At 39.9% G+C, this 14,838-nt stretch overlaps 1 protein-coding gene across 6 annotated transcripts in view; it reads left to right on the top strand.

Moving 5' to 3' along the window:
• Positions 1-14,838, top strand: part of mtss1lb (MTSS I-BAR domain containing 2b) — a 70,815-nt gene that overhangs the window by 28,615 nt on the left and 27,362 nt on the right. For all 6 annotated transcript variants that reach the window (XR_001776461.1, XM_017303983.1, XM_017303984.1 and 3 more), the window contains exons 4-5: positions 13,621-13,705; positions 14,422-14,513. Coding sequence is in view for 5 of the 6 variants with exons in the window: in XM_017303983.1 (XP_017159472.1) it covers positions 13,621-13,705; positions 14,422-14,513 (177 nt within the window). In the remaining variant the exon portion in view is untranslated. The remainder of the gene's footprint in view (positions 1-13,620; positions 13,706-14,421; positions 14,514-14,838) is intronic.

Here is a 14,838-nt window from a genome sequence, read left to right as displayed (position 1 = left end):
GTGTGTGTGTGTGTGTGTGTGTGTGTGCGTGGGTGTGTGCGTGTGTGTGTGTGTGTGTTTCAGGTAATGAAGGGGAGAAGAATTATATTCTATTAAAAAAAGAGAGTGTCATATCTGAAGAACACAACACAACCTGCTACTAATTGGGTTATCTGTGAGGGAAACCTACAGGGGGACTTTGTGTTTTGCCAAAGTTTATGTAAGTTAAGTGTGCTTATGCTGACAGGGTTTCCTCTCCTCAGTAATACCTGAAGGAATGTCCCTTTAAAGAGCTTAAGACTACATGAAACATTGAAATCCGGCCAATACTTAAAACAGTTTAAAACATTAGTAAAATCACTGACTTTGTTTCAATCCATATTTGTTGTAGGTTTCAAATGGTTTTTGCTGATTGCATGGACCTGAATGTATGATGGAGGAAAAAAACAGTCCAGTGCAATCGAGAAGACACACAGACAACCATGTAATCACACCTCATCTTTTGGTTCTGGTGGGACTATATTGAAATTCCTCATCCTATTAGTTCAAGGGTCTGTAATTAATTCTTCAAAATTAAGGGCATTTTTGTCTGAAACTATATATCGACAAAATAGGCAACATTTTCAATTCAAAAACCCTTTTTGCATTTAACTTATTGAATAACTAGAAATATAAACTTAAAAACAGAGATATTTATTGTTTGTAATCTGTTTTTCATGTTGTTTAGCCATCAGATTGGTGCAGTGTTATTTTACCCATTCAGCTTTTCAGTGTTTCAGGAACCTCTGGGTATTCATGGAGCTTCTTCAGAAATGTTAGCGCTGGGGACGTCTGTGCTGCTGCTACATGTTTAGCATTGAGATGCTTTTTTAGACTTGAATAGCTTCACTGATAGGCTAACTCTTTTTTGATACAACTTGAACACAATAACAGTCTTTTCCAGCTTTCCATCAGATTGTTTTATTGAAGCAGAAATGAACCTCAAGTGGGCCAATAGAAGCAGGTCTGTTGTCCTTTGTCACTGTTTGCTGATGTCGCTTATGCATCAAATTTACTGGCATAGCAGAAACATGTGAATACAAATGTTCCAGCACTGACCTTTTGATTGTAAAATAAAAAAAAAATTGATAATAGTCTTACAATTTTAATGTTAAAATCTATGTAAAGACTTAATTTAAATTAACGTGTTAATGTCCTGGACTGCACAGTAGCGGAGTTGGTAGAGCTGTTGCCTTGCAGGGTTCGATTCCCGGCCTGGGGTCTTTCTGCATGGAGTTTGCATGTTCTCCCTGTGCATGTGTGGGTTTTCTCCGGGTTCTCCGGCTTCCTCCCACAGTCCAAAAACATGACCGTCAGGTTAATTGGTCTCTTTAAATTCTCCCTAGGTGTGTGTGTGCATGGTTGTTTGTCCTGTCTGTTTCTGTGCTGCCCCTGGTGACAGACTGGTGACCTGTCTAGGGTTTTCTGGCCTCTTGCCTGAAACATTAGCTGGAGATAGGCACCAGCAACCCTCCCAACCCCACTAAGGGACAAGGGTGTACAGACAATGGATGGATGGTGTTAATGTCCTTTCCCAAATTTTTGGACTGTTGGATGTAACCGGAATACCAGGCAAGGACCCACACATTAACATTGAAAACATCATATTTTATTTAAAAAGTCTCCAGGCTCAGACTCAAACCATTTGCCCATAATGAAACCGCCTCATAAGGTGAGGGTAATATCTAGTGCATAGATGACTTTGAACTAGATATTGGCTAATGGCAAATGGTTCCTGATATCAATACTGACGTATCTGCCAAGCATTTTAGTGGTATATTAAGGTAAATAGCAAAATCAGCTGTTATTTGATTCTATAGAGTCCGCTATTTGTCCTCTAGCTAACTACAGTGCCACAGAGTTTTGTACATGTGAAAAACTGAACTCACAAAATAGAGATCCCATACATACTGCACATTAGCTACTCCCAGAGAACTGACACAAATATTACTCAAATTAAGTATCGTTTGCTAATGTCATGGTAAGCTATGCAGATGCTCTGTCAGCACTGATGAAGATTCATTTAACTGAATGCCTGAAGTGGCTCAAACTTATGGTAGGCCTTCCTCTTTCAGCCTCATGAAATCATCATTAGGTTTAGGTTATATGTATCAAACTTATTAAATGAGTGAATGGAAAAGGTAACAGAGGATTTAATTTTCTACAGTATGTGGTGCATGTCTTCATGCTTAGGCACACATAAAAACTTTTGGCGTACACCAACATACGCCGTCTGCCATGTTAAGAAACGGAGACAACCGTTTATAATATGAATCTATCTGTTCATTTTTTTATGTTTCTAAAACAACCTATGTATTATTTGAGCAATTCTTTTGTATCCTAATAACGCTGTACACATTTCATAAAAACATGATTTATGGTAAAATCTGACATGCAAACATTTGGTGAAACTGTAACCTGTGACTTCTAAAGTTTCAAAAAAAGAGCCATCTTAGTGTCTTGACACGTTGTCTTCTTGTTCTGATTGTGCTATTCAAATTCAGTCCTCTGTATTATTGCCCAGACTACAATAACCATATTGCTAAATTTAGACCTCTGCAGTGTGTGACTCAGCACTCCATGGTATGGCTCCAAGTGGTTGTTGCACATTATTTTAAACAGTGTGACATATAGGGACACCTAGCTTAATAGCTTCTACGTGACATCACACATAAATCCTTAAACATAATAACAATATTGCGTGTTTATTGTTGTATATTGCATCCCTAGATACCAAACTGTACATTACAGAAATGATATGTGAGTGTAACTGCTGACTGCATTTACATTTACCAGTGTTTCATATGATGTAAGTATTGCATTAGTCCACGATTAAAGGGGCATTCCTATTCCAGCAGGGATTAATATTCATTCACAGGCATACTTAATAGTCTAATCCTCTTTCTGTCATTCTGACACACCCACACTCAGTGACCACACCTCAGAATAGCTCATATACTGAACGCATCGATGCATGTTACAGCATGTCCCATCTGTAGAATGAACAAGTCATGCACCATGACTTTAAAATGTTATGCGGGTTCAAAACGTCAATATGAAAGTGAGTTTCTGTTTGCACGCAGATGCATTTTAATGCAGCAGTGTGTAAGATGTGGACCGAAGGCTGGCATGGGATGGGATGTGAATTTAAAGCTCTTTTCCCAATTAGGGTGCAGCCATGTATGTTAATTACGTTTTTCGTGCCTTTGTGTGGGTAATACATGCAAATGATTCTGTGAGGAAATCAGAAAGAGCAGGTAGCCCTGCAGGGGTTTGTGAGCTGCCCCTCGGTTCACACTGTGTGTTCAGAAATACCTGTTAATATCAGGCTTGGCACAAATCAGACACCATAAAAACAAAGATAGTATTTCCTGAATGACAGCTTTGCAGGGCTACCAGACCTTCAGGGTGGATTTTCGGACTGTATTTTTATTGCTCTTGCACTCTATAAAGGGTCTCCTTCCAAGAACACACATCGGCAGGTCAACGTGTCAAACTTTTGGGTTCAGCTGGAAAACACCAGGTAGTTAGGTGGCATGTTTTACTCTACGATAAAAAAAAACAAAAAAAAAAAAACACGCAGAGCAGCAAGAGCTCTTTTAGGTCAAACTTTGACATTTCAACTTTTGGGTGTAAAGAAAATGGATGGATGGATGGATGGATGGATGGATGGATGGATGGATGGATGGATGGATGGATGGATGGATGGATGGATGGATGGATNGATGGATGGATGGATGGATGGATGGATGGATGGATGGATGGATGGATGGATGGATGGATGGATGGATGGATGGATGGATGGATGGATGGATGGATTTTTAGTTAAGAAAAACAGTTTACCAGGCAGAACAAACCATAATAAAAATATATGCACACTGATCGCACTGGGTTACAAAAAATATATTTTTTCATCTGAATTAGGATAATTTTGCACTGCTGAATAAGAAAATAATTTTTTTTTCAATCATGTCAGGTTTTTAATTCTAATTTGATTTAGAGAAATTTTATCTTCTTACTAAATTGATGACATTTTTGTGACAGTATCACAAAAATTTATCAGTTTATTTCCAGTAATATTGCTCATCCCAAAAAGGTTTTAGGAGAAAAAGAATTGTGTATTAATTCAATGTTACAAACTCGAAGATTTCTGTAAATAGAATAATTAACACTGATAAGGGTAAGTACATGTGAATTGAACATTACGTCTTCATTGTGTAAAGTCCTCCGTTTGTCTCTTTCCTGTCCTGATGGAATCTCTCCTCCTGCTCTTCACTCATTGATCAGATTCTCAGGAAACTGATCCAGATGTGAGAACAAGTCCTGCATTTTGATGCTCATGTTGCTCCATAGTTCAGAGAGTTGACCTGATTTAGCAAAACCAATGTGATGTTTGGATTCAGCAAATCAAAATGACCCTCAAACAGTTGAAAAACCACACACATTTTTTTTTTGGCTGTTATTCTTAAATCTTGGAAAGACCATAAATTTATTAGCGACAATGCTCTGACAATATTCATACACTTTCCACTTTTTCACATCTTGTCATGTTACAACTACAAACTTGATTGTGAAATGGAAGGAAAATTATTCATGGTTTTCAAAATTTTGCAAAAATTTGCAAAGTGTGACATGCATTTACAATCTATAGTCTAATTTTTTCTTGGGGACATTGGGGATTTTTAGATTTTTTTTTTTTGCATTCCCTGGACTTTGACTTAAAATAATATTTTTGGACTAAACTGCCTCACTCATTAGGGAGATATTTTAGAAATGTATGGACAAGAATTCTTAACATTTCAGTTGTTGCTTATACAAAACTTAACCTCTCATCCTTTGTTTTAATGCAAACGAGAGAATAACCTTATGTAGCTTTCCACCTGACAAGAATTAATTTATGTGGTACAAAATACCAGCACAGGACCAACTGAATAATAAAAGTATGTTAGGAACAAAAGCTTCCACTCCAACCTAATATAAAATGCATTTGTTAGAGTAGGCAGAGCAGCAGAGAGCTCCTTTACATCGTGTGTCATGGAGCCTCGACAGGCCGGCGTATGCAGACAGCTCAAAAAATCAGCTACTCAACAGGCGACGCGCAGAGAAACACCTTCACATACGCCAACATCAAACAGCGGCTCTGGGGAAAATCTGGTAATAGGTTGACCTCACAATGAAAGGTTTTCCTCTCCTTTTAGGAACTCGGTTGTGACGTTTTGCAAAAAGATGTTTAATGATCCCAATTATCTGCTTTTTTGACTACTTGTTCTAGACATGTAATGGATAGATCGATGGATAGACAGACAAATTTTTGTCTGTGGAGCCTTTTGTTTGTTTCTTCCGTCTTCTTCACATGTGATCGCGTGTTGGAAGAGGAGATCGACTGACAGATTGGGGTCTCGTCTGCAGTGGGGGATTTGCTTTGGTCTTTCAGAGTGAAGAAGACGTTTTCACCTGTGAATTTTCCAACTCTTACCTGTGATGATAGTGTGTGGATAGCAGCCAACTATCTGGCCGCTAACCCTGGGTAAAAGAATGACTGAAATGAGCTTCCTCTGGCTATATGCAAGGGGTCAGTTGAGGTGATTTGAGCATCTGATTCGGATGCCTCACCAATGATTCCCTTTGGATGTTTTCCAGTAATATCTCACCAGATGAACACCCAGGGCAGACCCAGAAATCACTTGAGGAACTCTGGAATGACCAGGAAATGTGTTGAGATTTCTCTGTGTTGAGAACAATGTCTGGATCTTAGTCAGATTAGAAGAATAAATACCTGAATATAAAGTTCATATTTAGCGGGTTAGCAAAAATACTAGTTTGCTAACTATTAATGTCATTGTTATGTTTGAAGGCCTTTTTGCTGCGGTTTCTTGAATGATGTCAGAGCCAGCTGGCCTGGCTATTTGCTCTCTGCGTTGATATTTTTAGCAACAGAATCTGTCCTTTGGCAACAGCCCACCACTTTTGAGTAAAAATGTCCTGTCTGGAGGCCTGTGCTGTAGTTCCTCCTCGCTGTGGTCTCCAGGGAGTGACTGTGTATCTGTTTCAGTTTGTCTCATTTGTCTGTCCTTACATGAGTTTTGGTGAGTAGCCTGTGTGAGTAAGAGACATTTAAAGCCTCTGTAATCAAAGCCAGAGAACATGCGTTCTTTCACAGATCCATCAGAATTTAGTCTAATCCACCAGCCCAGCAGACCCACAGCTCTACAGTATCATAAATGTTAGTCCGCTTTAATCGAACTCTAGTCCGTTTTTCTAGGTAGTCCGGTTAGTTTGAGGAGATGTGATGAATTTAAACTTTGGTCCTCCTATAAACCTCGGTCTGGGTTCAGTGGTAGTGAACTCTGGTACGGTTCAAATGCATAAGTGACGGCCAACCGGACCGGAGTCCGCTCCAAAAGCAGGAAGTGGACGACAGTGCAGGGCATTCTGGGTAAATGCAACCAAAACAAACACACCATTATAGCACTAGTGTGAGAAATGGCTCATGGTCTTTTACTGCTACAGTAAAAGCTGCTACAGGAGCTAATATCTGAAGCCACTCCATTTCATAAAGAAGGAAGTTGCACCCAGTGTCTTCTTAAAGAGGTTTTTGTGTTGTTTTGTTCAGTGGTTCTTAGTGCAAAGGGTTTAGATCTTTTGACGTAGTTGCAGTGGGAAGGAGAACAACAGCTGAAATGTAACAAATGTTGCAATTTTGTTCGCAAATGGACCTGAGTTTTCCAGACTGTCAGGTGTGTGGGGTTCCAGAGTTCTGGTTTTCATGACACTTGTGTAAATCTGGTCGTTTGTGTTTGATGGGAAAGAAAATGTCTGGCAGTAATATTTTGCCTAACGTGTTAAAGAAGTTCTTCAATGCAGATGCTGTTTGCCAACTTGTGTCTGCAGTCCTGAAGCAGTCACACGCTGTTGCCGGTATCTTCTGGTCTTTGAAAAATGTAAAGTTTTGTAAATTTCTTTTATCACACAAAGGGAACCATTTCAACACTCCCTAAAATGTGGGGGCTGTGTAGCATTTTCATTTAGACTGATGCAAGATGTCCATAACACTGGAGACCAGGGCGTTCTGTACACCGCAGGCTGATGCATGTCTGTCTGTTACGCATTTGCGTGAAGTTTCTTGACGTGCAACCAGGGAATTCTCTGTTTGTGTTAGGTTTTTTTTTTTTTTTTAGCTTTCCAATTGTGTTTTGATGTTCTTTGTTGTTTGGATGGTTGTTCCCAAAAGCTCCTTCGTTTCTAGGTTTCATAGTGAGAGAAGTACGGCTCTAAGCTGAGACAGAGCCTGGGTACATGGGAAATCTTTTTAAATTTGTACACTTTTTCTTCTTCATTCATAAACAGTTGAACTGGGTAAACTGGTAACCACAAAATCTTGATTGTGCTTATCTGATGATTTTATATTTTCCCCACACGGTCGGATGCTACACCGTATCACTTTGTGTCATTTGATGTCAGAACTTTGCTTTAAATTTTCAACATTGAACGTTCCAAACACAGTTAACATAGAAAATGAGATCTGGATCTCATTGGGGTTTTACCTGTTAAATAGAGGAAATAATAAAATAAAAATAAATCGCGTGAAGGATTTCATTCTGTTGTTCTGCTGTTCAAGTTTTCCTCAAAAGGACCAGGTAAAATCTGAGCTCAGCAATTTTAAGTCCACACCATGCTACAGCTGCTAAGTCTGCACACCTCAACTTCATGCAAACCACAGCTGTGTTGCATAAAAAGTGATGAGATCAGTGTGGCGCTTGGCCTTCTTTCTAAAAATACTTCCCCTGATTCCAGTCCCAACACTGAAGCGTGTTTAAAACAGCTGTAGCGTTTGAACCATGCTGCACTGCTGTAGGGGTCCGACGAATTGATGATGTGATTTATTACCATATAGAACCAAAATGTATCTTCAGATATCACGACTTTCATCCTCAGTGAGACTTTCATCAGAGAGACTTCTCCCAACCCTCTACCTGGTGTGACCTTCTGCTTCAGGATAATGTCTCATGCCATAACCCTTTGCTTCAGCGAGCGCTCTTGGAGGTTTTCTACATGTGGTCTCGTTGGACCACGGTTCAGACTGTACGTTTTACACGCCACTGCGTTAGACGCGGCCTGACCTGGCCGGAGTGGTGGTTTAGAAAACACAGTCTCAGTTTTGGTGGTGAAAGAAATACACAAACCTCGTGAATGATTCTGTTTAATCCCTGTGGGATCCTGGCTTCTGTTCGTCCTCCTGCCTTTAGTCTCTCGTCGCATCATTTTACATGTTTCTTTCCCTCCATCTTTCTGCCTTCACTATGGTCCCAGAGTTGCATTGTTGCTGTGTCAGAGCACAGATGTAGGCGTCATGGTGGTTGCGGCAGTCGTCTGTAACCTTGGTAACTGCAGCCTCACCTTCTCAGGCTTTAACCCTTTCTTCATCACATGGTACCAAACATATAGAAGCAGAATGTTCATGTTTTCCCTCTCAAACTGCTATCTTAACTTTTTGTGCATATGTGTGTGTGTGGGTGTGTGTGTGTGTGCGCGTGTGCAGTGACCCTGTTAATAAATACTAATTACAGGCACTTTAAACCACCCATCTGTCAGTTACAGCTTTCTAATTTCCAATGAATCTGTTCATGCTCTGCTGCATGGAAGATGGCATATGAACCAAAACTACAGATTTCAAACTAGGATACTCCGACTGATTTCAAGTCTGTCAATTTGACAACAATTAGGACTTAATTTTCCCTCTCTTCATTTTTACGGCTTCCATGAACTCTTTTTAACATTTTGGGAGCTACAGTTTGCCAAAAATAAAACAAAAATGTGAGAATTAGGATTATAAAAATTTGACAAGATCATCACATGTGCCCAGTATTGTGTTGTAACGTTATCCGGTGTGAACTGATTTTAGAGTTAGGATTAAGATTAGGGTTAGGTTATAAAAACGAATGAAATATGAAGGCAAGTCAATGTAAAGTCCTTGAGAAGATAGAAAGATGTAATATGTGTGTGTGTGTATCTTCTCCTGTCTGCTCTGTGTTTTAGTGCTTCCTCTGTGCCACTGCAACACAGACATTTGTTTCCGTAACACCCAACCGTTTGACCTTAGCAACTAACATCCCGATTCCCGCCTTAGCAACAGGGCAAGATTTGCGCTGTCATGGAAACTAACAAATCTGTCAGTTAATTCAGTTGCTAGGTGATGAGGATGAATGGTTAGTTTGCCAAGTCAGACTCCGGTGTGATCAGATCTCTTCAGCCTCTCATTGACTCGACATGCCGATACTAGACGAGGCTTCCAGAAGGTTCAAAACAGATGATGGATTTTTAATTTTCCTTCTTATTTTTATTCCTCAATTTCATTGTGCAGATGACATTTTCTAAAATACAGAAAGTTATTGCTTATTTACTGTATATCGGTGAAATAATCTTGATTTCTGCGTAGACGGTATGCTTTTATAGTTCATTCTTCTATTGCCTCTGTAAACACGACTATAAATCATAACCCATTACATGACTTAGTGCTTTGTGTGGGTGGGTTAAATCCAGACAGGAAACACTGAAAAGCAGGAAAAGGGGAAAAATGAAAAGGAAAACAGGACATTTTTCCTGAAAAGGAAAACATAAATTTTATGAGGCTTTATGTCAGTGTGTGTGTTTTAGTTTGATATGTACTTTAGCTTCAGAATGTCTAGAATGTGACAGCATTTCTAGTGGACACTCTGGGGATCGTCACTGTCTGACATTCAGCAGTTTCAAACGTTTCCTTGTGAATCTTGGCAACATAAAAACTTTGATGATTGATTCAAAGGAGGACGGAAATTTTAAAACATATGTGAAAAATGTTTTGTCTGTTTTTCAACATGCATTTAGATTTTTTTATTTATTTTTTTTGCTAAATGTCAGATTCTTCTTCAATTGTTAAGGAGTTGCCTTAACTCTATCAACTCAGTGAAGTTTGTGCGCTCTCTATCTGGTTTTAAAAGGTCAGAGAGCGCACAAACTTCACTGAGTTGGCCATGAAGGGAGCACAGCAAACACACGCTGTGGTGGACTATAGCGCAGGGCATTCTGGGAAAATACTGCCAAAACAAACGTGACAGTCTAGCACTAGAGGGAGAAATGATTGTGGTTTTATATCAAAGCTAGAAAGAAATCCTACTACCACTAACATCTGACCCCACTTCATTTGAATTTGAATTTAGTGAAGAAGGACGTGAGGCTCAGTGTCTTAAAATCACTGAGCCTCTGATAAGGATTTCAGACCTTCTGAAATCCTTATCAGAAGGTCGGAGAATTTCAAAACCGAAGTACCACAGAATGAAAGCAAACAGTGATTTTTAAGACTATGACATATTTTTCTCATTTAAGCTTCTTTCAAGACTCTAATTTGTCTGGCTGGAGTCCTTTGTAATGTTTTACCTTTTCTGTATAAAACTCATTCAGATTCTTGTGCCTCTATGCGTTGATTCTTCATCTTCAGGTTGTAATCCTCTGAGCTTTATTTTCTTCTCGTCTCCTGAAACTTTATGATGTTAGAAACTTGCAGGATGTTTAAATCCCGTCTCCCTACGTTTTTTTTTTTTTTTTTTTGTCGTGGTAGTGTGTTTTTATGCTCCTCCAGTGCTGACTTGCATACACACGCAGACATGCACACACACACACACACACACACACACACACACACACACACACACACACACACACACACACACACACAGTAGCACCAGATGGGAATAGTGTGTTCTCATCTAGTTGTTTATCTCCTATGGAGTCTGAGAGGCCTGGTAATAACAGGCAAACAGGAAGAGAACCATCATAAATGCAGAGATCAAACACACACACAAGCACACGCACACACACACACTTGGCTGTAACTCGGGTCCCATGGCTCTCGCTCCAGCAGTGAGCTCATTAAAATGTGCAAGACGACTCCGCTCGTCCTCATGCTTTCTCATCCCTTCTCAGACTCTTCCTGTTTCTTTTCTTTCCCACGTCATCCTTCTTCTTCACACACCCTCTTACTGATCTGGAATCACAGTGAATCAGGTTCTCCAAGCACACACACACACACACACACACACACACACACACACACACACACACACACACACACACACACACACACACGCGCACAAACACCCCTACACCGCTCAAAATGCTGCTGAAGTTGCGTGTGCAATTGATTGCCGTGCATGGTGAATACCTCCTAGCATGTCTGTGTCTACAAATGTGTGTGTGTGTGTTCAGGCCGGGCTGGTTCTGCTGGAGGAATGGTTGCCAGGTAGAACGAGAGGAAAGAGGGAAGAATTTGTTAATTATGAAAGAGGGATTTCTCTCAAATAGTTCCGTGTGTGTGTGTGGGGGGGGGGGGGGGGGGGGGGGGGGGGTGCGCGCGGGGGGGGGGGTGTGTGTGTGCGTGTGCGTGTGCGTGCGTGCGTGTGTGTGTGTGTGTGTGTGTGGTTTCTCAGGGTATGTGGTAGCTTAAGTGAGAGCATATTTTGTGGTTGTTTTAATCAGACGGCTGCTGGTTAGAATGAGCAGACCAGCTGCTGTGGCAGATCAATGACTGTAGTGTAGATTTTTGAGGTGCTAACGAGCAAGGCACTCATGATATACCAGACAGTGTGTTTCAAATTAAAACAATAACTTGTGAATTTGAATTTGTGATTTTTAAAAATGTTATTAAGGGGACTATGAATATTAATCAACAGGAATATGTCATGCCAGAGTTAGCTGGAGAGGCAAATTTTCATCTGGTTTATGAAAGTAATGTACTGCACCTTTAAGAGCTGGTGTCCTGTCATTTGAAGGTTCTGCTGATGAACCATCATTTGATTCAGGTGTGTAGAACAAGGGAAAGAAAACCTCCAGGCCTTTGCTTTGGACACCACTGTATTATGTGTATATTTACACTTTCTGATGGCCCATTTGATAAATATGAATGCATTAATTATAAACTCAAACTTGCTGGACCAAATTCTTGATTTTAAAGAAAAGAAAAAGTTACATAAACCATTAAATGCATCAAATTAGTGACATTTGTGACTGTTACGAGTTAATAAACTAGAGAAGGTTTGAGACTATTGCAGTCAACAGTTGGTAAACAGATTAGATGTAAACTTCTAGTTTTGCTCTGGAACCCTTAACTTTAAAAAGGTTTCACAACTTAGACTTTGCTTTACAAGAAGCAGGTTTTCTGCCCTTTTTTGTACAAGAAGAAAATCTCAAATTCCGGTTGTAGCTTTTTCTAATCTCTTATTTGCTTGAGATCAAGTTTCCCCAGGTTTACTTAAAGTCACTGAGCCGTTCTAGTGGCTCTGTGGTGCTGTTCAGATCTAAATGCTTCTGTCTGCACTCCCACTGACACTGCTGGCACGAGGCTCATACATGTCAAACAATATTAGCATTTTACACTTTTTTAGGATCGTCAGGGTGAAAGGTACAGCACGCTACAAACATGTAAGTAGGCCTATGACTATGTTGTATAAAAAGTAGGTCCAGGACTTTAACCTGTTATACTTAAATGTTCCCATAGATTTTAGCGCAATTAATATATATATATATATATGAAAGAATTTTCATGAATGATCAGGAGTTCCTGAAACACTGGAACGCTGAATGGTTGGACTAGGACTTTGCACCAGTCTGATGGTTGAAGAACCTGGGATTCTTATTAAATACAATAAATATATTTGCTGCTGAGCTTGTATATCTATTTATTCAATAATTTGGCATCAAAAAGGGGTTTTTGAATTTAAAATATTTTTTATTTTGTTCATACATACAGTTTGATCAAAATGCAGTTAAGTAATTACAGACACTGCAATTAACTCCACTAAAACTTTGAATCAAGTCTCATAGTAAAAACAAACTTGGCAGTTTATAAGATGCTTGATTGTATTATCATTGCATCGTCATCAGAAATTGTGAGTCATTTTCCAGTTTTAATGTAGCACGTAACATCTGGAGGAAACCTGCTCGTTGCTTTCATCAGAACTTTCCACTCCATGTTTCACCTAAAGTTTGGATTACAACTCTTAGCCTTAGCTCTCCTCAGAAGGAATCTGAACAAAAAAAAGTGACATGTCCAACTTTGCTGTGGCGGCTGCAGCTCTGAGCACCTTGTTTGGAAGTCAGCGGTGTCTGCCATCCATTGAATCAAACTCTCTGCTCAGCTTTTTCCATATAGACCTATTCTCCTAAAATAGACTTGTGTTTACAGTAGCAGGTTAGCCACACATGAAAGCGAGTCTCTGGGCGCAGCAGCACCCTCACGGGACACTGCTTTATTTGGGCGAAGCCGGGAGTGTGTGTAGCGTCTCCACGATGGCCGATCTCTCTCTTGTATAAAGGCTGAGTGTAAAAGGAAACAAAAGCTCTTTAGCTGTCCTTCTGTTTGAAATGTGCAATGACTTTATGAGTCTTGTCTTTACACAGCATGCTAACAATTTAATGCAAGGTTTGACCTGAGATCTGTGGTCGGTGGAACTGAAGCAGGCCTTTTGTGGTAAACGAACAGTAGAATATCCATTTGACTTGTTGTCTGCATTTGTGTGTGTCCGTGTGTGTGTGTCCTGTTCTGATTCCTTGCTTGTCTTTTCTGTCCAGGGGCGACCAGAGACATCGGTTCAGCTCTTACCAGGATGTGCATGAGACATCGCAGCATCGAAGCCAAACTTCGCCAGTTCACGAAGTAAGACATCTTGTTTCCTTCTGTTCCCGGCGTCACTGGTCATACACAGTTCATCTGTCAGAACAAAAAACTTTTCATGCTGTTGTCTTGTCTTGCTGAATGAATGGTGTCTGCTGCATTGCTTACCCTCTCCACATTTCAAGGATTGTATTTGAGTACAACCACTGGTATGCATCATAAACCACTCAGGAAGCCTCTCCAAGAGTCTACTCCTACCCACCACTTTCCTCTGTATTCATTCTCCATACTTCTTAATGACTTTTCCACAACAAAAACCTATTACGTTAATGACTGTGGTCATTAGCTGTCCGTATGGTTGTGCAGGGAAAAAAAAGTTAGGCTAAGTCAATCCAAAATATTGTTGCAATCCCGATTACCTAAAGGTGCCTTGCAAAGACACTGATACCCAGAACCCATATTACTTGTAAAATTTCACATTTCCTCTCATTAAAACCACAAACATGTTTTATTAATTATCTGAGCCAGACTAATAAAGTAATATAATAGTAATTGCCTAACTTTGACAAAAAAATAAACATGAAGACTTTTGTTAAAATCTTCTTACCAATGCTGCCACCCTACAAAGCAGTGATAAACCACAGACTGTTGTCCGACTCAACACATTTAGACAATTGTGAAGACTTTCTCTCCTTCTCTTTTACTGATGCCACTAGTGATCGATGCCTTCCATCTGTCCATGTCTGTGTCTCCTCTAGTGCTCTGATGGAGAGTCTGATCACTCCTCTCCAGGATAAGATTGAAGACTGGAAGAAGACTGCCAACCAGCTGGATAAGGACCACGCCAAAGGTGAAACATGAAACCAGCTGAATGTGCTAATTCATGAAACCTTATCTGTTGGTTTGGGACTTAAGCCTTGTACAAACAGTAAGATTTTCAAATTGTCAACCAATTTTCAAAACATAAGAGCCCTCACATGACGATAAGAAATCATTGGTGTAGTAACTTCGGTCCATCTATGTGAACAGATTTCACTCAGGATGTAAGATGGGCAAATTAGCAAAATCTCTCGGGATCAAATTTAAGTTCAGAGTAAACAGGCATGACTAGCTGGAAATAAGCAATGGTGATAGTTTGTGGACTAAGTTGAACAAAGAAAAAACAATACAAAGAT

Source organism: Poecilia reticulata, linkage group LG3, assembly GCF_000633615.1.
Source record: "Poecilia reticulata strain Guanapo linkage group LG3, Guppy_female_1.0+MT, whole genome shotgun sequence".
NCBI lineage: Eukaryota > Metazoa > Chordata > Actinopteri > Cyprinodontiformes > Poeciliidae > Poecilia > Poecilia reticulata.
The sequence above is the reverse complement of the archived record's forward strand: the minus strand, read 5'-3'. Positions and strand labels throughout refer to the sequence as shown.